The sequence below is a fragment of the Drosophila suzukii genome, chromosome X, assembly GCF_043229965.1.
Source record: "Drosophila suzukii chromosome X, CBGP_Dsuzu_IsoJpt1.0, whole genome shotgun sequence".
In the NCBI taxonomy this organism is placed as follows: Eukaryota; Metazoa; Arthropoda; class Insecta; order Diptera; family Drosophilidae; genus Drosophila; species Drosophila suzukii.
The window spans coordinates 25,071,600-25,092,867 of record NC_092084.1 but is presented as its reverse complement, the minus strand read 5'-3'; the positions used below and the strand labels follow the sequence as shown (position 1 = coordinate 25,092,867).

Sequence of the window (21,268 nt, the reverse complement as noted above, 5' to 3'; positions counted from 1 at the left end):
TATACTCCGGCAAACGAGTTTTGCGACACTGATATATGACTAGACCTGAAAAACTATGGGAGATTTGCCACTCGTTTAATAGATTTATCGATCCATGATCTACCTTAAGGTGGACCTCCCCATCTGTGCCTTGGAAAGAACAATGTATGATCGATCTAAATCAGAATTCAGCCTGAGGCGATTGTGTGTTGGTTACTCTGCTACGATCAATCGATCATATCGTGTCTATGCCGTTCTTTCACCGCTTTCTCTTGGCAGAATTCATTTGAGCATGCATATTAATTTTTTAAATAAATCGTTAACGATCGCCTAAGCGAAAACAATAAAATTAATAGTTTTACACTCGGGGATCGGCAAAACCGCAAACACCTTTTGACAATTTAGAGAACAGCGCCCACTTCAATTAATTGTCTTGGCACTTGATCCCCTAATCGATCGTTGCACATATATGCACTCCATATATAAGCACTCTATCTGTATATGTACGAGAAGACTGATCCCAAGCCACCGACTGGTACTCAATGTGTGTACCCATTGAGTTATATAAGTAAGCTTTCTGCTGCACTGGGCCTTTGGGTTTCCAGGAATACAGTGGTGCTGTGCTCCCCCTACCAAATAAACTAGTCCAATCAGGCGATTATTACTATCTTTGCCGTAACCGGTTAAGTCACCTCCTCGTCGATCCCACAGGGGTTGCCCACCACCCTCCCCAATCCACAGGCCAATAATCATGCGATTTGAGCCCTTATCCAGAGGTATACCTATTTTGGGCGAGCGGTCTGGTTCCCATTGTGCTGGGGCCCAGCTTTTGCAATTCTATTTTTCACTTTCTCAGCTTTTGCGCGGTTTTGATTTGCATTCATCTAATGATTTGGCTGCTTTAAATTCGCTTTTCTTGGAAGTAAACAAATTAAGAGTAATTGCCTTTCAGATATACTCTTCAAGGGGATCTTATTATGCTGATCAAGGCTTGAAGGTGACTGATCTAGATTACAAATTTAACAAAGTCAGATTACCCAGTTTAAAACTATTGAATATATGGAAACTTAGATAAATACAAAAAACTTTAATAATAATTATAATAATTAATTAACTAATTTGAATGTTAAATCACTCTATTAAAATAAGAATAAAGTATTATAATATTTGTTTTATCTTTTTAAACCTTTATAATGTTCTAGCTAAGAATCGACAAAATCTTCACTTTCTTCGTGGAAAATTTTCACAATCTCTATAAACTTGCAGAAATGGGTACCTAATATAGAATAATATATAATTAATAATAAATATCTATAAACTTCAACATGTCCTAATATATTTAATAATAATATATAATATAATAGCATGGAAGTAAGGGTATCCCACATTCAAACAACCCACGAATTAGCTTTCGTCTCTAGTTTTGTTTATTTATTTTCGCTTCGCTATCAGGGGATTTGTTTATTCAGGCCGGGCACAGAACCTGTTCCACGGGCTGGATGCGATGGGATCACCTAGCTAGTCACCCGCATCGACCAAGTGCAGTACAGGGAGGCCAATTCCACATTCTACAGTATCCCACCGCGACAATTGGCGACCTGCTTTAAATGCAAGCCGTGCCTTTTTGGGGGCGTGGTTGGGTAACGAGTGGCGAGTGGGGAGTGGGGGCGGCAATTGAGTGATGAAGCGCTGAACGAGATCACAAAGGCCCTCTGGCGTGGGCGGGGATCTTTCTAGTAGAATCGAACGGAGACCGAATTAGACTGTTTGTTATGCCGTATGTATGTTCGCGCACTTGGCACTGGGCAAGGTCAAAAGCCTCGCATCGGACGGGAATCTCCCGGGATCGCAATGGGTTGGGGATTTTTTCCATGTCGCCCGGGGTGGACCCTTATCAGCCGTCCTCTAGCGCGGAGGCTATCTGCAGCCAGGTAACAGGGCCACACCCAACGCAAAATTACACTTTCTGTTGGCAGGGAAATAGGCGGCTGGAGAATGGCTTTGCCTGCAACCATGAAATTCATTTGTTTTCCACACGAACATCTCATTTATTGAAAAACCGTATGCGATTAAAATTAAACATTGATAGTTAGACACTTATTATAGGAAAAACAACAAAGTGAAGCTCATGTTAAATGCAGGGAGACCCTAAAGTGTTTTTAGAAATATAAACCAAAACAAGAAAGAACGCCATAGTCGAGTACCTCGACTATCAGATACCCCTTACTCAGCTATAGGGACAAAAAGGAAATGGAGATACAAGCAGCAAAGCGAGATTGAAATGCGCCACCTACCGACGATCTCAATATATGGTTATGTGGGTTAGGCGTTATGGGCGTTAGAGTGGGCGTGGCATATTTGCGTAACAAACCTGCGCTGCGTATAAGGCTACAGAATCTAAACCTGAAATCCCAATTCTCTATCTTTGATAGTATCCTAGTTATCCGCTGTTATATTTACGATTTTTTTTAAAAATTGTGGGCGTTTTGTGGGCTTTAAAGAGGCGTGGCAAACTTTTTTTGGGTGAATCGATAGGTATTGATGAGAACAATACATTTCAGTTAAAATTTGTATTCTAGCATAACGACTGTAGGAGCCACAGTTTTGGGCGGTTTGTGGGCGTTAGAGTGGGCGTGGCACACTGCTGAAAGTATCTAACAGGTATAAAAAGCGTTTCTGACCCTATAAATAAAATATATTCTTGATCAGGATCACTAGCCAAATCGATGTCCGTCGTAAACTATAAATAATACAAAGTTGGAATTTGGCATGTAGATTCTTGAGCTTCTTGCGTAGGGCAAGTTTGTTTCAACAGGGTGACACGCACAATGGCCGATAACGAAAACCAAAATATTTTAATATTTTAAAATTAAGGATTCGATGAGTACTATCATATGTTGAAATGGAAACGGTGGTAATCCTAAAAATGTTGAAGTCTTGACTTGCCGTAAGACTAAAATAAATCGAAATGAGTTTTTTGACAAGTCATCATCATGGACAGCGTAGACATTTCTGTTTAATCTGTTTGAGCCTTTGTTATATTTCCAAGGAATTTGAAGAAAGTTTGCAATTTTTGTTTAATTTTAGACTACGAATTGGAGTAACAACAGAACCATGGCCAAGGACTTCTACAAGGTGCTGGGCCTCCGTCGCGGAGCCCCTGACTATGAGATCCGTATGGCGTTCCGCAAGCAGGCACTGCGCTACCACTGGCACTGCGACAAGAACAAGTACTCCCAGGCTGCAGAGCGTTTCAAGCAGGTGGCCGAGGCCTACGAGGTCCTGTCGGACAGGAGGAAGCGAGACCTGTTCGACGACCTGGGCGAGGAGGGTCTCCGGCGGGTCAGCTACCAGTTCCACGGTGATCCGTACGCCACCTTCGGCAAGTTCTTCGGCTACAGTTACGCGTCGTCCGACGATGACGACGACTTTCCTGTTGCATCAGGATCAGGAAGGCGCCTGCTCCCAAAGAATCCGCCGGTAGAACACGTGATTCTCGTGACTCTCGAGGAAATAGCCAAGGGGTGCACCAAGCGCCTTACTATCTCGCAACGGAGGATCTCGTTCAGAGGGCGGGCGACTCGACGTAGCCAAATGCTCATCGTCGAGATTCGTCCGGGCTGGAAGGCGGGTACCAGGATTACCTTCCCCGGCGTAGGCGACCAGTTGCCCAACCGGCGGCCCGGTGACGTGATCTTCGTCCTTCGCGAGAAGCCGCACCCCTTTTTTCGCCGGGAGGGGTGCGACCTGCGCTTCACGGCCCGGATCTCGCTGGGAGAGGCGCTTGGCGGTGCCCAGCTGGAGGTGCCGACGCTTCAGGGCGAGTCGCTGCACCTCTGCACCAAGGGAGAGGTCATCAGCCAGAATTCCACGCGCCGCTTCCCGGGCCAAGGACTGCCCCATCAAGTGAACGACTGGTGCCGCGGCGACCTCGTCGTCGACTTTTCAATCAAGTTCCCCGAAACAATTTCGGAAGCGGTGATATCCTCGCTGTAATTCCCCTTGCCCTGTTGCCCAGGAGTCGCAGCCATGTCGCAATTGACGGCTTTGTAATACCATTGTATTCCCCACGATTTATATACCTCCTGAGGTATATGCGGTTGCTCCCAATAAAAAACCAAACAAACTGCTTAATTCCGATAAGTTCTTTGGGCAGCTCTACAATATATTATAGTACTGAATAAATTACTGGGTAATAGCGTTTTCAATTTAAAGCGATTTGTACCCCCTGTAAAACTAGCAATTAAAAACCAAAGATATAAGAAAACAAGAAAGGAAGCTAACTTCGGCAAGCCAAAGTTTTTATACCTTTGCAACTAATTACAGAAATATTAAGATAATGTTCCATTTCAATTTACTTCCTTGTATTATTTTGACATTAATTTTTAAAATTTTATTCGATATTTTGAAATATTAAAAAAATGATACTCCCAAGAGTAGAAGTTAATATGCCAAAAAACACCGAAGTTAGATTTTGTTAAATTTAAAAAGAAAATTTGTATCATTCCTATGGGAGCTATACTATATAGTTGTCCGATCCGGCTCGTTCCGACCTATATACTACCTGCAATAGAAATAAGACTTTTGGGAAGCTTTCATCCCAATAGTTTTAAAACTGACAGACGGATATAGCTAGATCAATTCGTCTAGTGATGCTCAAGGAAAAACACCGTGCTACAATCAAGGACAAACATTCTTGACTTAAGAACGATTTCATGCTTACCATTTAAGAACTTTCGTGCTGAAAAAGTTGTCACATTGAGCACACTTTTGGATTTAAATATCTAATAATTCCCAACTGTTTATTCTGAGAACGCTCGGTTTATAAGGCGCAGAAAACGCACAGTGTTAATGCCCGTGAGCAGCAAATCGTAAGTAAACTTATAATATTAATGTAATTTAGATATAACTCGTTTATTTCATTTGCAGTTTCCAATACCTATTTCTTTTACTAGCATATAATTAAAACACAATTTAAATTTACAATATATGTATGTATATTGATTTAAGAATTATTCTTATTTTATTAATTAATCGTACTTGTTTTTAGTACAAATAAGGCTACATTTAAGAAGTATTTATATTTGATTGTAGACCAAAAGGTTCTGAAAACAAACTGAAATCGAGTATTTTCTGTTTTAAAAATACGTACTTGAAAGCTGTTCTTTGTTCTCGAGATTGGGATATTCCATGCTTGGCAAAGTTTTGACACTGAAAATACTTGATTCAAGCACGAAATAGTTGATTTTTTCTCTGAGTGTCCTTTATGGGGTCGGAAACGTAAACTTCACTGCGTTTCAAACTTCTGACTGAAACCCTTGAGATGGTAGGAAAGGTAGCGTTATGGGCGATTGTAGGCGTTGGAGTGGGTGTGGCACCTGGCTGAAATTAACTTGCGCTGCGCAAGAAGCTCAATAATCATGCCAGATTCGAACTTTCTTGCTTTTATAGTTTCCGAGATCTCAGCGTTCATACGGACGGACAGACAGACGAACAGACGGACACGGCTTCATCAACTCGGTTAGTGATTCCGATCAAGAATGTATGTATATACTTTATTGGCTGTTACATACTTTCCGTCGAATCAAGTATACCCTTTTACTCTACGAATAACGGGTATAAAAATGATGTAAACGTAACAATAATCTTTCGAGTATATTGGTTACTCTTAATGTAATCAGTTTATCAATAAACTTTAAACTAGTTTACAGTCAAAATGCTCCAAAAAGGATGATGGTAGTTCCTGGTAAAATTGGACCCCTAGGATAAGTTTTTTTAAGATTTTGTTAAGTAGATTTCTCCCTATTTTTAATTATATTTTGAGTTCCGCTTTACCAATTTAGGTGATATATATTTTAGTTTACATTTATAATGTCACCCTTTATTTGTGCCGTCACTTCTGTGATCCGAATGCGATATTGCCGAAGTCACTTCTGAAAATCATTTTATTTTTATTATACAACTCGGAAGTAACAGTTATATTTTGTGAAAGTCTTTCATAATTGTTATCAAATCTAAGAGTACTTTTTAAAACATTTGAGGATCCGCCCACTTAGCTCTCCCGCGTCCGGATATTATAGCGAATTAAGAATTTGGTGTTTATCTCGTGTTTTATCTCGTTTCGATGAGTACCTTCAGATATTTTAATCTAAACTGTGTCAACACTCTTAAGTCCTAAAAACGTTGTTATCTTGACTTGCGTTAAGTCTAAAATAAATCGAGAGGGGTGTTTTTGACAAGTCATCGTCATAGGCACCGTAGACATTTCTGTTCAATCAACTTAAGCATTTGGATCTCATTGTCCAGCATAATTTCAAGGAATTTTAAAAAGTTTGCAATTTTTCTGTAAGTTTTAAGCCACAAATTCGGGAACCAGCAGGACCATTGCCATGGCAATAGCAATGGTTCTGCTGGATCTCTAACTTGTTTTTTGAAAATTACAAAAAAGTTGCAAACTTTTATAAAAGCCTTCTACAAGGCGCTGGTAACCCGTCGCGGAGTGTCACTGACTATAAGATCCCTGGGGCGATCCGCAAGCTGGAGCTGCACGACCATCCTGACAAGAACGAGAAATCCCATGCCGCTGAGATCTTCGAGCAGTTGGACAAGAAGAAAGGGTCTCCGGCGGAGACGTCTCCAGTTACCAGTTCCATGGTGATCCACAAGCCATCTCGACGAGTTCTTCGGATCCAGCGATCCAGTGTACGAGTTCTCCGAAGACGACTTTGCGGTGAGATCAGGATCAGGGACTGGCCGGCTCCCAAAGAATCCGCCGGTAGAACACGTGCTTTTTATGACACTGGAGGACAAGGTCTTCAAGTTCTCGCAACTGCGGATCTCGTCCAGTGGCCGGGCGATTCAAATCAAATCCATCCGGCTGGACAGGGGGCACCAGAATGAGCTTCCCCAAGGAGCACGACCAGGATGAGCTGAGCAACCGCTTCCCGGGCCAGGGATTACTCCATAAACGGAACAGTTTACACTGCACTACACACTCATCGTCGACTTCTCCATCCAGTTACCGATAGCAATGCCACAGAAGGACAGAAGGAAGGTTGGTCAAGGCAAAGAATTTCGAGGAAGTGTCCCTACCATTGTAAGACCATTGTATTCCCCACAATAATATATTCAGAATCCGAGTTTGGCCTTGTCATTAATAAATCCACGAAAAAAACAGTAGAGTATAGTTAATTAGTAGATGTTTAATGGTTGAACATATTTGAGCAGGATCAGGACTTAACGTCGGTGGAGCCTGGCTTGATCGGGGATGTTGACAACTTCGAATCAAATATGCTTTTTATGAAATGACAAAAGCTTAAAAATAACTAAAATTTATATTTGAATTTTGGCGCCATGTACATTTGAACTGGATCAGCTCCTTAAAATGGAACCAGTTCCAACAATACGCTTGCAGCCCTGGACTGTAAACTTATCGATAGCCCATGGGAACCGAGGCGATATAAGCTCACGCAAACCATTTAATTTTATTCTTTCCAATCCTCCCAGGTCTTTTATTCTAATTAGGCCTTGATAATAACATCTTAACGCTTTTGGCTTGCGCAATAATGCATCGATTAAAGGGCCCGCTTAAGTGGCGCCCCCTGTCGGCCGCGGGGAGTGCCGGCGAATGGTGCGCGTCCCCGCTAGCCGACAGCCCATCCCTGGACTCGGCTCGTTTGTTCCATCCCAAAATCAATCCACACAAGTGACACGTCGGAAGAGAAAAAAATTGTTAATCGGGAAACTAGGAAATTGGGAAACTTGGGTAACTCAGGCTAGAAGAAAAGGCAGCCACGATGACGTCGCAAGTGCCGTGCTACACGATAATCAACTCGCCGGACCTCGAGGTGCCCAACGAGATGCAGCTGAAGCAGGATCTCGAGAAGGGCGACACGAACGTGAAGATCGAGACGCTGAAGCGGGTGATCAAGCTGCTCCTGAACGGGGAGCGCTACCCGGGCCTGATCATGACCATCATACGGTTCGTGCTGCCTGTGCAGAACCACACGATCAAGAAGCTGCTGCTCATCTTCTGGGAGATTGTGCCGAAGACGTCGGCGGACGGGAAGCTGCTGCAGGAGATGATCCTGGTGTGCGATGCGTACAGGAAGGACCTGCAGCACCCCAACGAGTTCCTGCGCGGCTCCACCCTGCGCTTCCTCTGCAAGCTGAAGGAGCCGGAGCTCCTCGAGCCCCTCATGCCGGCCATACGCGCCTGCCTGGATCACCGGCACTCGTATGTGCGGCGCAACGCCGTCCTGGCCATCTTCACCATCTACAAGAACTTCGATTGGCTGGTGCCCGACGGGCCCGAGCTGATTGCCAGCTTCCTGGACACCCAGCAGGACATGAGCTGCAAGCGGAACGCCTTCCTGATGCTCCTCCATGCCGACCAGGAGCGCGCCCTCAACTATCTGGCCAGTTGCATCGACCAGGTGCACACCTTTGGCGACATCCTGCAGCTGGTCATCGTGGAGCTGATCTACAAGGTGTGCCATGCCAATCCCGCCGAGCGTTCGCGGTTCATACGCTGCATCTACAACCTGCTGAACTCCAGCTCGAATGCTGTCAGATACGAGTCCGCCGGCACTCTGATTACCCTTTCGTTGGCTCCCACGGCCATCAAGGCGGCAGCCAGCTGCTATATCGAACTGGTGGTCAAGGAGAGCGACAACAATGTGAAACTAATCGTCCTCGATCGCCTGGTGGCCATGAAGGAGCACGAGGGCATGGAGAAGGTGATGCAGGATCTGGTGATGGACGTCCTGCGCGTTTTGGCCGCTCCAGACATCGAGGTGCGCCGGAAAACACTCGCCCTCGCCCTGGACCTGGTCTATTCGCGTAATATTGGCGAAATGGTGCTGGTCTTAAAGAAGGAGGTGGCCAAGACGCACAACGTGGAGCACGAGGACACTGGAAAGTACAGGCAACTGCTCGTACGCACCTTGCACACATGCTCGATTAAGTTCCCCGACGTGGCCGCCAATGTTATACCCGTGCTGGTGGAATTCCTTTCGGACACCAACGAGCTGGCCGCCGCCGACGTGCTGGTCTTCATCCGCGAGGCCATCCAAAAGTTCCCCGCCCTGCGCGCCCTCATCATCGAGCATTTGATCGAGGCCTTCCCGCAGATCAAGTCCTCCAAGATCCATCGCGCCGCCGTCTGGATTCTGGGAGAGTACGTTGAGGGACCGCAAATCCTCGAAGTGATTGCCGTCATCCAGCAGACGCTGGGCGAAGTGCCCATGGTGGAGGCGGAGCAGCGCCGGTTGGCTGGAGATCAGACGGAGGAGCAGAAGCAGCAGCAGGGATCCGCAGGCGGCAGTGCCGCTGGATCTGCCACAGAGGGATCCGGATCGGGATCCGGAAACGCCAGCAACAAGGTCACTTCCGATGGAACCTACGCCACCCAGAGCGCCTACAGTCTGGCCCCGTAAGTAATGACTACGTGGTACTTTTCTAACTCATCTGTTACAAGATGTCAAGCATAGCCAACACTGATAAAAAGGTTCTAGTTTGTCGCTTTAACATGACCATCATCCATTGTTTGGCGATGAGTCATCACAATATGAAGCACTTTACAGATATTTACTAGAAGCTTTCAGGCTAGCCAATACAGTATTTACTTTAAACAGCTTTCTAACACCGATTTATCCTTTCCACAGGGTGGCCAAGGCCGAGAAACGTCCTCCTTTGCGCCAGTACTTGATGGACGGCGACTTCTTCATCGGCGCCGCCCTATCCGCCACGTTGACCAAGCTGGCTTTGCGATACGCGGAGCTGCAGCCGGAGGCACGCGCCCAGAATCGGCTGACCACGCAGGTGATGCTGATCATGAGCTCCATCCTGCACCTGGGCAAATCCGGTTTCCCCACCAAGCCGATAACCAACGACGACACCGACCGCATCTTTGTCTGCCTACGCACGCTGAGCGAACGCACGCCGGAGGCTGTGGCCGTCTTCACACTGTTCTGCCGCGAGGCTCTGGGCAAGATGCTGGATGCCCAGCACGACGAGGACCAGCGCATGCTGAAGGAGAAGCAGAAGGCCACCGCCAAGGTGCAGCCAGACGACCCCGTGCTCTTTGCCCAGCTATCGAACGGACGCGACAACCAGCTGGGCGAGAACGTATTCGAGTCGAGCTTGAACCAGGCGCTGGCGGGCAGCAAGAACGCACAGATGAGCGACGTGGCCTCACCCAACAGCAAGCTCAACAAGGTCACCCAGCTGACTGGCTTCTCGGATCCCGTCTACGCCGAGGCCTACGTCAATGTCAACCAGTACGACATTGTGCTGGACGTTCTGATCGTCAACCAGACCAGTGAGTAGTCCTTTTCGCCCCAAAAGGAAGCATTTAAATCAATGAACTCCATTTCAGACGACACGCTGCAGAACTGCACACTGGAATTGGCCACGTTGGGCGATCTGAAGCTGGTGGAGCGCCCGCATCCGGTGGTCTTGGCCCCGCACGACTTCTGCAACATCAAGGCTAACGTCAAGGTCTCCTCCACAGAGAACGGCATCATCTTCGGCAATATTGGTGAGTGGCCAACGAAAAATCTGTATTTGAAATCGCATCCTAAACCATTCTCACATCCAACAGTTTACGACACCGCTCTGAACACGAACGTGGTGGTGCTCAACACCATCCACATCGACATCATGGACTACATCATTCCGGCCAGCTGCACGGACACAGAGTTCCGCCAAATGTGGCAGGACTTCGAGTGGGAGAACAAGGTGACCGTCAACACCAGCTTCACCGACCTGCACGAATATCTCAAGCACCTGCTGAAGAGCACCAACATGAAGTGCCTCACGCCGGAGAAGGCGCTGTCCGGCCAATGCGGCTTCATGGCCGCCAACATGTACGCCAAGTAAGTATCCAGCTATCCAGTAAGAAGAAGCTATTCTAAATACACTGTCATCCCATTTTATAGGTCCATTTTCGGAGAAAATGCTTTGGCCAATCTGAGCATCGAGAAGCCCGTAGATGATCCCGATTCCAAGGTGACGGGACACATACGCATTCGCGCCAAAAGTCAGGTGAGATACGGGGAAATCCCAGGAAATCCCATCCTTCAACGATCTTTCGATCCTTCTAATCTGGAATTTCCCTTCCGAACAGGGCATGGCCTTGAGTCTGGGCGACAAGATCAGCTCCTCGCAGAAGCAGTCGGTGCAGGCGGCCTAGTGGATGTGGAACTGGACGTGGACGACCAGCCACCACCAAGAGCGACGTATCTGAACGACGTATTCGGCCTCCCGCCCGCATTCCGCCAGCTGCAACTTCTTCAATTTACATTACACGTTACACTTATGCATAAAGAATATATTATACCTTAACCCCAGAATGGGAGTACTTTCATTTGAGAGGGCTATTAGAAATACTTGCCATATCTTAAATACAAGTTTAGGGTTCAGAAAATAAATACCACATTTTATTAACATATGTGTTGGGAAAGAATATCATAAGAAAACTTGTTCAAAGTATGGATATCTTAAATGACGTAGAACAGCTAGCCAAAAAAATTACTATTTCCCTTGCTTGTTCAATTTTCGACATGGTTTTAATACAATGTTTATAAGATCCACTAATGTATTCCCCCGGCAGCCTTAACTTGTTTCAAAAATGGAATTAAGTATAAACTGTTGGTGAGTTATGTTGTATGTGTATCAGGAGGCGTTTTTATTTGACATTACGCAAGGGAAACATAGATAACCATGTTGTGATTTCAAGAGTAATGGGGTTTACAAAGGTTCCAAAACATAATCTATATCAAAGAACATCATAATTTCTCATAACTGTCTGATTGTGATTTAAATTGCTTGATAAATCTATTGCTCCTTTAGATTTCTCTACTAGCTTAGGCTAAAAATGCGTATATTTCTATTGGAGAGGGCTTAAATAACTGCAGAAATGGGAAATTCGTCTTAGACCTGGAGCATGGGTCGCTTCTCCTTGGCCTGTAGGTTGTCGTTGGTGGTTGCATAACCAGTTCCGCCCTGAAAAACAAAAGGAAGATCCCTAAGTGCCGGAAGGAAATGCCATCCATGTCACACTTACTCGCTGCAGCGGAATGATGTCCTTATCCTTGAGCTTGCGATCGGTAAGGGGATGAATCATGTCCTTTCTGATTAGCCGCTCCACACACTCCATGGTCACCACATCGCCACTTTAGGGAAAAGGAAATTATTAAAGCCTGTCAAAGAGAAATCCCAGCGAGAACTCACGTGGGACGCAGAACGGCGCAGGGCACCGCATTGCTGAGGACGTCGTGGGTAATGGGACACATGTAGCGCGCCTCCTTGGCAATCAGCGAGCGCTTGGAATCACCATCCTTGAGCAGCGTGAACTTGACATCAATCAGATCCTTGACCCTCAATGGTTGCTGCGACACAGGGCAGTAGATGGTGGCATCGGGCTTCTGGGCCTTGGCCAGCCCAGCATTGGGGCACTCGGAGGGCAGCCAGAAGCTGGGCAGCTTCTTCTCGTGCCCGTTGGTCATGTTGGAAATCGAGGAGGCAGAGGACGAAGCTGCAGCGGCAGATGAAGTGGATGGTTTCTCTTTGGCGGCGGCGGCGGCGGCGGAGGAGTGGGCGGGCGTCATCGCTGGCTTCTCGGCATTGACGAAGCGCTCCATGCGTGCCTGCTGCTTGCTGTTGGCCTCCTGGCTCAGCTGGTCCTCCTCCGCGCGCCTCAGCCGCTCGTACTCCTTGAGCCGGCGGCTGTACTCGTTCTTCTTGGTCACGATGTACTGCAGTATGGCCTCCTTGTCGAACAGGAAGCCGTCCTTGGTGATCACGGGCCTGCGGCACGGCTGCAGCGTCAGCGAGCAGCAGTCGAAGGACTTCACCGAGTCCTTGCCCAGCCGCTGGGCATTGGTGCCGTAGCCGGACTCCGCCGCGTCCCGCTTCTTCTCGTTGTAGGTGTACACGGCTCCGGCCGTGCAGTTGCGCGCGTGGCGTGTCATTTTACGGGTCCTTACTGGTCAGTAAACTCAATAAATTCCACCAAATGCTTTATTTACTATCTGCAGTGTGACCGTTGGCTAAACAGTGTGCCCGCGCCGAAATACCACGGTATTCGTGCAAAATGTCGCTTGTTTATGTACACTATTCGGCAAAAATATGTTTTGAAAACGTAAAAAACTGGACTTTTTTAGATTAAGTGACAAACAACCTAAAAAATTTTATATTATAATTTTATTAAAATGCTTAGGTTGAAACAAAATTTTTTTCCTGTAATTGGTCGTTAACCAACCAAACTAAATTTGCAGTATGCTGTTAGAAAGCTCTACCTTTTAGCTTTAAATAGACTTTTTAAGACTTGAACACTTTTAAAAACATTCATTTTTTATTATTTTTTGTTTGTTTCTCGTAGCAGAACTAAATGAAAACTGACTACAAATAAAATTATATATACACTAACATCACACCAATTTTTCTTGGTATGTATGTATATATATATGTACATACATATACACGTATGACCGCCAGTAAATTAAGGTCAACAGTTTAAGGTCCTTTGCTAAGACTATTTTAAGTTTTTACAGTACCGAAAACAAAAAATAAACACATATTTAATACCAATGCCAAAAAATTTAGATTATGTAAATAAATTTATTGCATAGTAAGCTGTGCAAAGTTTCTTCTGTCAAACAATTTTGACAGAACACGCATCACCCGAGTTTGCTGCTTCAGGCTCTTTAGGGAAGATAGCCCCTCCCAGGATTCCGGGCAGTGGTCCCCTGGGATAGGGTTTTCTTATCCAGCCTGGTCTTCCCGACGGCGGCAGTGGTCGCCACCAAGATGTGGTACCCAGAAGACGATGTTGTACCCAGATGCGGCAGGCTTCTTTGACGAACGACAACGGCACAAAGAAGACAATCTTTCCCAACATGTCAGACACAAGACCACAGTAAATGGACGGGAAAGGCGCTCCCCGCCAGAGGCAATCAAGAAGGCAGCTCTATTAATGGGCACTCCAGCAAAGGCAGCTCCTGCCAGCAAGGCTAGCAACAAAGACACCTAAGAAGAAGAGCCAAGGAAGCCAACCAACTCGCTCTCCGGCCTCCAGTTAAAATCCCATTTTGGCGACTTCTTCGGAGGATCGCGACACCAGCTCTTTAGAGGAACTGCCTGCCACGACTGCTACTCCCAGACCTTGGAAGTAGCAGCCTTGGCCGGTCCGAAGAGGGTCTTTTTGAAAGGAAGATCCTAAAACAGGTAAAGAAAACTAATGTGTTGAGTCGATAAAATATGTACATATTATTAGTCAGTATATTAAACATATCATTCTACTTTAATTTATTTTAAGGAACACTACTCGCCTTTTCTCTGCTAAACCACTCCGCTTCGCACCAAAAATGAAATGACCGAATGGCTTAAGGGTTGAAATAAAGGCGAGCAGGGCGAGTGCGAGAGGGAAAGCATGTTGGTAATACCGAAATTCGAACTTCGAATATGTCTATCTCGCTCTTAGCCAGAGTCATCTGGCTTCTGTCAAAAAATATTGACAGCAAGCACTGGCACATCACTTCAGTTTGCTTCTTCAGGCTCATTAGGGAAGATAGCACTCCTCCCAGGATTCCGGGCAGTGGTCTCCTGGGAAAGGGTGTTTTTTATCCAGGCTAATCTTCCCGACCACGCGGAAGTGCCCGTCACCAAAATGTGGTTCTCAGAAAAAGATGTTCTACCCAGAAACGACTCGGCGTCACTGGCGAACGACAACGTCGCGAAGGAGACAATCTCATCCAGCAAGTTGGCCACAAGCCCGTAGTAAATGGTCAGGCAAGGCGGTTCCTGTCAGAGGCAGGTCTATGCATAAATGGCCACTCCAGCTAGGGCGGCTCTTGCCAATAACGCTAGCTTCGTAAGACACGAGGACGAAGAACCGAAGAAGGCAAGCGATCGGGCCTCCAGTGAAAATTGGGATAATAGCGACAACAGCCCTTAGAGGAACAGACTGGAAGAAGCAGCCTTGGCAGGCCCAATCAGCGTCTTGGCAAAAGAAAGTTCCTGAAACAGGAAAATAAAAATAAATGTTGTCAGTCAATAAAACACATATCATTAGGAAGTATATTAAATAATATTTTCTATCACTTGGGTTTTTATTTTAAAGCAGTGCGAGAGGGAAAGCATGTTCGTGAGACGGCAGTTCGAGCTTCGAATAAGTCTATCTCGCTCTTAGCCAGAGCAATCTTAGTCGCCATATTGCTTTTTTCTCTCATTTTACGAATTGAGAGAATTTTCGAAGACAGAAAATGTGATTTTCCATTGGCTGTTTTACATTGTTCACTGGAAAAAATGTTTGTGTATGTATGAATTTTATTTTTAAGTCCGTTTATATTTTATAAATTGATCTATCAAAAATCCGGTAATCGAGGGACTTGTTCCATAAGAATTATACCGCGAAATGTGCTGAGACTTAGAGTATTCAGCAGTTTTGGTGATTTTCAACACCACTGATTCACTTGATTCTCGCTAAGGCCATTCAAGGTTAGGCGGATCCTGCCAATAACTCTATTTTTTAAAGACACGAGACGAGGAACCGAGGAAGGCAAGCGATTAGGCCTCCAGTGAACACCCCGTTTAGGGGACTTTTTGTTGATAGGGATAACAGCTCCTTAGAGAAACAGCCTTGGCGGGCCCGATCAGCGTCTTGCTGAAAGAAAGACCCTAAAACAGTAAAATGAGAATAAATGCTGTCAGACAATAAAATACATATTACAAGGTAGTATGTTTATTGATATTTTCTTTCACTTTTGATTATTTATTTTGAAGCAGTGCGAGAGAGAAAGCATCTTCGTAATACGGCAGTTCGAGCATCGAATATGTCTATCTCGCTTTTACTGGTAATCTTAGTCGCCATATTGATTTTTTCTCTCATTTTCGAACTAAGATAATTTTCGAAGAGAGAAAAAAAAATTATTTCAATAGCTATTTTACATTGTTCACTGGAAAAAATTATACGTGATGTTAGTGTATATATAATTTTATTTGTAGTCAGTTTTCATTTAATTCTGCTACGAGAAACAAACAAAAAATAATAAAAAATGAATGTTTTTAAAAGTGTTCAAGGCTTGTTCTGGCTAAGAGCGAGATAGACATATTCGAAGCTCGAACTGCCGTATTACGAAGATGCTTTCCCTCTCGCGCTGCTTTAAAATAAATAACCAAAAGTGATAGATAATTTTAACACACATACTAACTTATAATATATATTTTAGTGTCTAACAGCACTTATTTTCATTTTCCTGTTTTAGGGTTTTTCTTTCGGCAAGAATCTGATTGGGCCTGCCAAGGCTTCTACTTTCAGGCTGTTCTTTTAAGGAGTTGTTGTCCCTATCTTCCCAAAAAGTCCCTTTCTTTTGGGTTTTCACTTGAGGGCTAATCACTTACCTTCATCGGTTCCTTGTCTCGTGTCTTTCAAAGTTAGCGTTATTAGCCTTAGCGAGAATCAAGCTGGAGTGACAGTGGTGTTGAAAATCACCAAAACTGCTGAATACTCTAAGTCTCAGCACATTTCGCGGTATAATTCTTATGGAACAAGTCCCTCGATTACCGGATTTTTGATAGATCAATTTATAAAATGTAAAACAGCCAATGGAAAATCACATTTTCTGTCTTCGAAAATTCTCTCAATTCGTAAAATGAGAGAAAAAAGCAATATGGCGACTAAGATTGCTCTGGCTAAGAGCGAGATAGACTTATTCGAAGCTCGAACTGCCGTCTCACGAACATGCTTTCCCTCTCGCACTGCTTTAAAATAAAAACCCAAGTGATAGAAAATATTATTTAATATACTTCCTAATGATATGTGTTTTATTGACTGACAACATTTATTTTTATTTTCCTGTTTCAGGAACTTTCTTTTGCCAAGACGCTGATTGGGCCTGCCAAGGCTGCTTCTTCCAGTCTGTTCCTCTAAGGGCTGTTGTCGCTATTATCCCAATTTTCACTGGAGGCCCGATCGCTTGCCTTCTTCGGTTCTTCGTCCTCGTGTCTTACGAAGCTAGCGTTATTGGCAAGAGCCGCCCTAGCTGGAGTGGCCATTTATGCATAGACCTGCCTCTGACAGGAACCGCCTTGCCTGACCATTTACTACGGGCTTGTGGCCAACTTGCTGGATGAGATTGTCTCCTTCGCGACGTTGTCGTTCGCCAGTGACGCCGAGTCGTTTCTGGGTAGAACATCTTTTTCTGAGAACCACATTTTGGTGACGGGCACTTCCGCGTGGTCGGGAAGATTAGCCTGGATAAAAAACACCCTTTCCCAGGAGACCACTGCCCGGAATCCTGGGAGGAGTGCTATCTTCCCTAATGAGCCTGAAGAAGCAAACTGAAGTGATGTGCCAGTGCTTGCTGTCAATATTTTTTGACAGAAGCCAGATGACTCTGGCTAAGAGCGAGATAGACATATTCGAAGTTCGAATTTCGGTATTACCAACATGCTTTCCCTCTCGCACTCGCCCTGCTCGCCTTTATTTCAACCCTTAAGCCATTCGGTCATTTCATTTTTGGTGCGAAGCGGAGTGGTTTAGCAGAGAAAAGGCGAGTAGTGTTCCTTAAAATAAATTAAAGTAGAATGATATGTTTAATATACTGACTAATAATATGTACATATTTTATCGACTCAACACATTAGTTTTCTTTACCTGTTTTAGGATCTTCCTTTCAAAAAGACCCTCTTCGGACCGGCCAAGGCTGCTACTTCCAAGGTCTGGGAGTAGCAGTCGTGGCAGGCAGTTCCTCTAAAGAGCTGGTGTCGCGATCCTCCGAAGAAGTCGCCAAAATGGGATTTTAACTGGAGGCCGGAGAGCGAGTTGGTTGGCTTCCTTGGCTCTTCTTCTTAGGTGTCTTTGTTGCTAGCCTTGCTGGCAGGAGCTGCCTTTGCTGGAGTGCCCATTAATAGAGCTGCCTTCTTGATTGCCTCTGGCGGGGAGCGCCTTTCCCGTCCATTTACTGTGGTCTTGTGTCTGACATGTTGGGAAAGATTGTCTTCTTTGTGCCGTTGTCGTTCGTCAAAGAAGCCTGCCGCATCTGGGTACAACATCGTCTTCTGGGTACCACATCTTGGTGGCGACCACTGCCGCCGTCGGGAAGACCAGGCTGGATAAGAAAACCCTATCCCAGGGGACCACTGCCCGGAATCCTGGGAGGGGCTATCTTCCCTAAAGAGCCTGAAGCAGCAAACTCGGGTGATGTGTGTTCTGTCAATATTTGTTGACAGAAGAAACTTTGCACAGCTTACTATGCAGAAAATAAAACTTCTTATTGAACAATAAAATAAATTTATTTACATAATCTAAATTTTTTGGCATTGGTATTAAATATGTGTTTATTTTTTGTTTTCGGTACTGTAAAAACTTAAAATAGTCTTAGCAAAGGACCTTAAATTGTTGACCTTAATTTACTTGCGGTCATACGTATATATGTATGTATATACTTACCAAGAAATATTGGTGTCGTAGTACTTTATTAAAAGAAAAATTAAGTTTACCGGCAAGCTGAGATAAAAACTCACAAAAAAAAATCACTATTTTTTTAAATACAAAATGAAAACTCCTTTTATATTTATTTGTTAGGTTTAATATAAATCTCTTTTATATAAAAATATAAAATACTCATAATTGAATTCCATAATTACAGTTTATATTCAATACACTCATTGAAAACCAGATATTTTCAGAATAATCCTATTTGTTTTCAACTAAATGGAGATAGCCACCAGAGTGGTTTAGCTTGAAACAAGCTGAAGTGGCAGTGCTGCTTGAAAAATACCAAAGCTGATAAAAACTCAAAGCCGTTCCTTTGGTACTCAGTATATTTTGCGGTATATTCATGGTGTAGTTCTTGTGGACCGGACCAAGTCCTCCGATTTCCGGGCTTTTCCTTAAATTCCCGGATTCTCTTGTCGTTTGGCGGTCGGCGATGGATTACCAGTACTACGAGGAGGAATCCGACTACATCGATCTCGACGAGGAGGAGGAGGAGGAGGAGACGGTCGGCGGCTTGGACTACAGGTTTGGGAAACCGGAGGATGAGGAGGACTACTACGTCGGTGGTGACGAGGAGGAGGAGGAGGTGCATGGATACGGAATCCTAGGCCTGTCCGAGCAACTTCTTGAGAGTCTGCAGAGCTGCCTGGAGCCCTCACTCGTGCAGGTCCTGCAATATGTGGCACCCATGCTGCTCCTCTGCCTGGTGTGTCGTCTTCTGTGCCTCCTGTACTCGCAGCGCAAACGTCTCACCAGCCTGGCACCGCTGCACTTGTTCCACTTCGGCTGCGGCCTAATCCTGCTGCAATTCTCCCTGGGCCACCGACTGCTCCTCCTGCTCCTGCTGGCCGCCATGGGCTACCTACTGCTCCAACTTCTGCGACTGGGTCGAAAAGGAGCTCAAATCCTTGCTGTCCTGACCGTGGGCAGCCAGTTCCTGTACGAGTTACTCTTTTGGCGGCGGCGCAGCGACTGGCCGCAACTGCGCGGCATCCAGATGGTGGTCAACATGAAGCTTATCTCACTGGGATTCGACCTGACCGCCAGTGGTCAGCTGCAGGCGCGGATTCCGGGTCCGCTGGCCTATCTGGGCTACATCTACAGCCCGGCCACCTGCGCCCTGGGACCCTGGGTGAGCTTCGGCTGCTACATCGATTGCCTCGTCCCCAGAAACGGCTGGCTGGTCAGTCTGCGCCGTCTGGTGCCCAACGCCCTGCTCTGTGTGCTCACGGTCACCGTGTCCAACTGCGTGGCGCCCGCGCTGAGCGACTTCTTTGGAGACAGCTCCCACTTCCTGGTCATGTACTGGGATGCGCTGAGTGTGCGCACCAGCCACTACTTTGTGGGCATTATGGCGCAGGCGCTGCTGGTGGCCTCCGATCAGCGACTGGACGGCGCTGTCAAGGAATCGGAACTGCTGGGTCCACTGGTCTCGCAGCCCTGGCTCATCGAGTGGCCGCGCTCGATCAGCTCGCTGGTCAGGAGCTGGAACATTCCCATGCACGAGTGGCTCAAGCGGTACATCTACACGCCCTGCAAGGTGGAAGGCTCGAGGGGACGCACCCTGCTGGCCGTGCTCTCCACTTACTTGGTCTCCAGCCTGCTGCACGGCATGGATCTGCGCATCTACGTGGTGCTTCTCTCACTGGCCGTCTTCGCCGAGGGGGAATCTCTGCTGCGGCGGCAGCTCGCGGGCGTCCTGGATGCCTGCATCTCCGCGAATCTCTGTCCGGGCAAGGAGCGATGTCGGTATGGCCACTGCCCCAGCAAGCGAAGGTTGAGCTCTGTTTCCTTCTGGCTGGTGAGGGCCACCAATCTGGCCTTCACGGCGCTGGCCATTTTCCACCTGGCCTATCTGGGAGTCGTGCTGCTGGGCGATGCTCTTGAAATTGGTGACGAAAACGAGTCCTTCCTCTGGCACTGGCAACAGGAGGGCTATCTCAGTCACTACATCGGCGCGGCCACCTTTGTCCTTTACCTGTTCATCTCGTAGACTCCCGAGGAAGATACCCAATACTCGCTATGACTGATCTACACGTATTTATAGTTGTACTATTAACCGCATCCATTTGTAATTTTTGTATCTTTTCGTATCTTGTAGTTTGTATGTGTGCTGTGTGAGTACTTAAAATTAAATCATTCTGTGAAACGGAAACTGTAGAAAACTTCAGTTTGGGTACCATCGAAGTTTATACAAAACAAAGATGGGACAATTGGTATGCTAGATTTCAGTTCGACCCAGCTGACTCTTTGCTTTCCCTTTGGGTATTCAAAATACAGGTTCAAACAGCCTCTAAAAAGATAAGGGGTTTGTTTACCTTTTCCAAGACATATTGGTGTAAATAAGGCTTTTGCCATTAAGAATATTTAAACAATTCTGAAAACAAGAGATCGCACTTGGACGGCTTTTTTGGCAAAGATCTCTATGGCTCTCCCGCTATATATATATATAGGTTTTTTAGTCTTTAGAAAACCATTTCATATTCATAGAAAACGCAACTTTCTTTTTTCAAATATTTTTTATTAATTTTTTAATGTATATTTTCTTTGTTGTTGGTTTGTTTCGCTTTTGTTTGTTGGTTGTTTTTGTTTGTTTTCTCATTGAGACAAATATTTATAACAATATTGTAATTTCTACAGTTTTTTGTTTTGCGTTCATTTTGCTTTCGCTATCCGTTTATTTTTGCATTTATTTCAGTTTTAGTCCTCGATTATTGAATCCTCTCATTCGGGCTGTGTTTTATCCATTTGTTTTCATTTAGTTTCCGCGCTTACGATTTAGATATT

The 21,268-nt window shown here is 45.5% G+C and overlaps 5 protein-coding genes and 2 long non-coding RNA genes across 8 annotated transcripts; 6 read left to right on the top strand and 1 right to left on the bottom strand.

Annotated features, from left to right (window-relative positions):
• Window positions 1–1,414: 1,414 nt before the first annotated feature.
• Window positions 1,415–4,104, top strand: LOC108010415 (dnaJ protein homolog 1-like). 2 transcript variants are annotated; one of them, XM_065867525.2, is made up of 2 exons: window positions 1,415–1,910; window positions 3,067–4,104. In XM_065867525.2, exons 1-2 carry the CDS (start codon window positions 1,752–1,754, stop codon window positions 3,973–3,975), a joined length of 1,068 nt encoding a protein of 355 aa, XP_065723597.2. In that variant the 5' UTR covers window positions 1,415–1,751; the 3' UTR covers window positions 3,976–4,104. The 2 variants fall into 2 exon arrangements, with proteins under 2 accessions (XP_065723597.2, XP_070853369.1); XM_070997268.1 differs by lacking the exon at window positions 1,415–1,910 and adding an exon at window positions 1,927–2,040.
• Window positions 4,105–4,830: 726 nt separating this feature from the next.
• LOC139353365 (uncharacterized) lies at window positions 4,831–7,149 on the top strand. Its single transcript, XM_070997313.1, has 4 exons — window positions 4,831–4,850; window positions 5,431–5,499; window positions 6,202–6,324; window positions 6,447–7,149. Exons 1-4 carry the CDS (start codon window positions 4,831–4,833, stop codon window positions 6,877–6,879), a joined length of 645 nt encoding a protein of 214 aa, XP_070853414.1. The 3' UTR covers window positions 6,880–7,149.
• A 511-nt stretch (window positions 7,150–7,660) lies between these two features.
• On the top strand, window positions 7,661–11,333 carry betaCOP (coatomer subunit beta). Its single transcript, XM_017075312.4, has 6 exons — window positions 7,661–9,412; window positions 9,645–10,300; window positions 10,358–10,519; window positions 10,583–10,856; window positions 10,920–11,025; window positions 11,108–11,333. The coding sequence occupies exons 1-6, from the start codon at window positions 7,776–7,778 to the stop codon at window positions 11,171–11,173; spliced, it is 2,901 nt and encodes a 966-aa protein (XP_016930801.1). The 5' UTR covers window positions 7,661–7,775; the 3' UTR covers window positions 11,174–11,333.
• Window positions 11,334–11,639: 306 nt separating this feature from the next.
• LOC108010450 (nitric oxide synthase-interacting protein homolog) lies at window positions 11,640–13,047 on the bottom strand. Its single transcript, XM_017075313.3, has 3 exons — window positions 12,214–13,047; window positions 12,047–12,155; window positions 11,640–11,985 (listed from the first exon to the last, which is right to left on the bottom strand). The coding sequence occupies exons 1-3, from the start codon at window positions 12,951–12,953 to the stop codon at window positions 11,914–11,916; spliced, it is 921 nt and encodes a 306-aa protein (XP_016930802.1). The 5' UTR covers window positions 12,954–13,047; the 3' UTR covers window positions 11,640–11,913.
• Window positions 13,048–13,542: 495 nt separating this feature from the next.
• LOC136117297 (uncharacterized) lies at window positions 13,543–15,061 on the top strand. Its single transcript, XR_010654763.2, has 2 exons — window positions 13,543–14,208; window positions 14,300–15,061. It is a non-coding gene; the product is annotated as an uncharacterized lncRNA (long non-coding RNA).
• Window positions 15,062–16,868: 1,807 nt separating this feature from the next.
• Window positions 16,869–18,293, top strand: LOC136117296 (uncharacterized). Its single transcript, XR_010654762.2, has 2 exons — window positions 16,869–17,534; window positions 17,648–18,293. It is a non-coding gene; the product is annotated as an uncharacterized lncRNA (long non-coding RNA).
• A 514-nt stretch (window positions 18,294–18,807) lies between these two features.
• On the top strand, window positions 18,808–20,636 carry por (Protein-serine O-palmitoleoyltransferase por). The gene has a single exon (XM_017075287.4). It carries the CDS (start codon window positions 18,915–18,917, stop codon window positions 20,472–20,474), a length of 1,560 nt encoding a protein of 519 aa, XP_016930776.2. The 5' UTR covers window positions 18,808–18,914; the 3' UTR covers window positions 20,475–20,636.
• The last annotated feature ends 632 nt before the right edge of the window (window positions 20,637–21,268 follow it).

What these genes read in the sequence shown, in the direction of transcription:
- LOC139353365 (XM_070997313.1), top strand. Translation starts at nt 4,831, where the DNA reads ATGCCCGTGAGCAGCAAATC. An exon ending in GACACGGCTTCATCAACTCG is followed by an intron (nt 5,500 to 6,201) that starts GTTAGTGATTCC and finishes AAATAAATCGAG; the next exon opens with AGGGGTGTTTTTGACAAGTC. An exon ending in AAAAAGTTTGCAATTTTTCT is followed by an intron (nt 6,325 to 6,446) that starts GTAAGTTTTAAG and finishes CTTTTATAAAAG; the next exon opens with CCTTCTACAAGGCGCTGGTA.
- LOC108010415 (XM_065867525.2), top strand. Translation starts at nt 1,752, where the DNA reads ATGCCGTATGTATGTTCGCGCACTTGGCACTGGGCAAGGTCAAAAGCC. An exon ending in CGGAGGCTATCTGCAGCCAG is followed by an intron (nt 1,911 to 3,066) that starts GTAACAGGGCCA and finishes GTTTAATTTTAG; the next exon opens with ACTACGAATTGGAGTAACAA.
- betaCOP (XM_017075312.4), top strand. Translation starts at nt 7,776, where the DNA reads ATGACGTCGCAAGTGCCGTGCTACACGATAATCAACTCGCCGGACCTC. An exon ending in TCTGATCGTCAACCAGACCA is followed by an intron (nt 10,301 to 10,357) that starts GTGAGTAGTCCT and finishes ACTCCATTTCAG; the next exon opens with ACGACACGCTGCAGAACTGC. An exon ending in GCCGCCAACATGTACGCCAA is followed by an intron (nt 10,857 to 10,919) that starts GTAAGTATCCAG and finishes CCCATTTTATAG; the next exon opens with GTCCATTTTCGGAGAAAATG.
- por (XM_017075287.4), top strand. Translation starts at nt 18,915, where the DNA reads ATGGATTACCAGTACTACGAGGAGGAATCCGACTACATCGATCTCGAC.
- LOC108010450 (XM_017075313.3), bottom strand. Translation starts at nt 12,953, where the DNA reads ATGACACGCCACGCGCGCAACTGCACGGCCGGAGCCGTGTACACCTAC. An exon ending in TGCGCCGTTCTGCGTCCCAC is followed by an intron (nt 12,156 to 12,213) that starts GTGAGTTCTCGC and finishes TTTTCCCTAAAG; the next exon opens with TGGCGATGTGGTGACCATGG. An exon ending in ACATCATTCCGCTGCAGCGA is followed by an intron (nt 11,986 to 12,046) that starts GTAAGTGTGACA and finishes TTTGTTTTTCAG; the next exon opens with GGCGGAACTGGTTATGCAAC.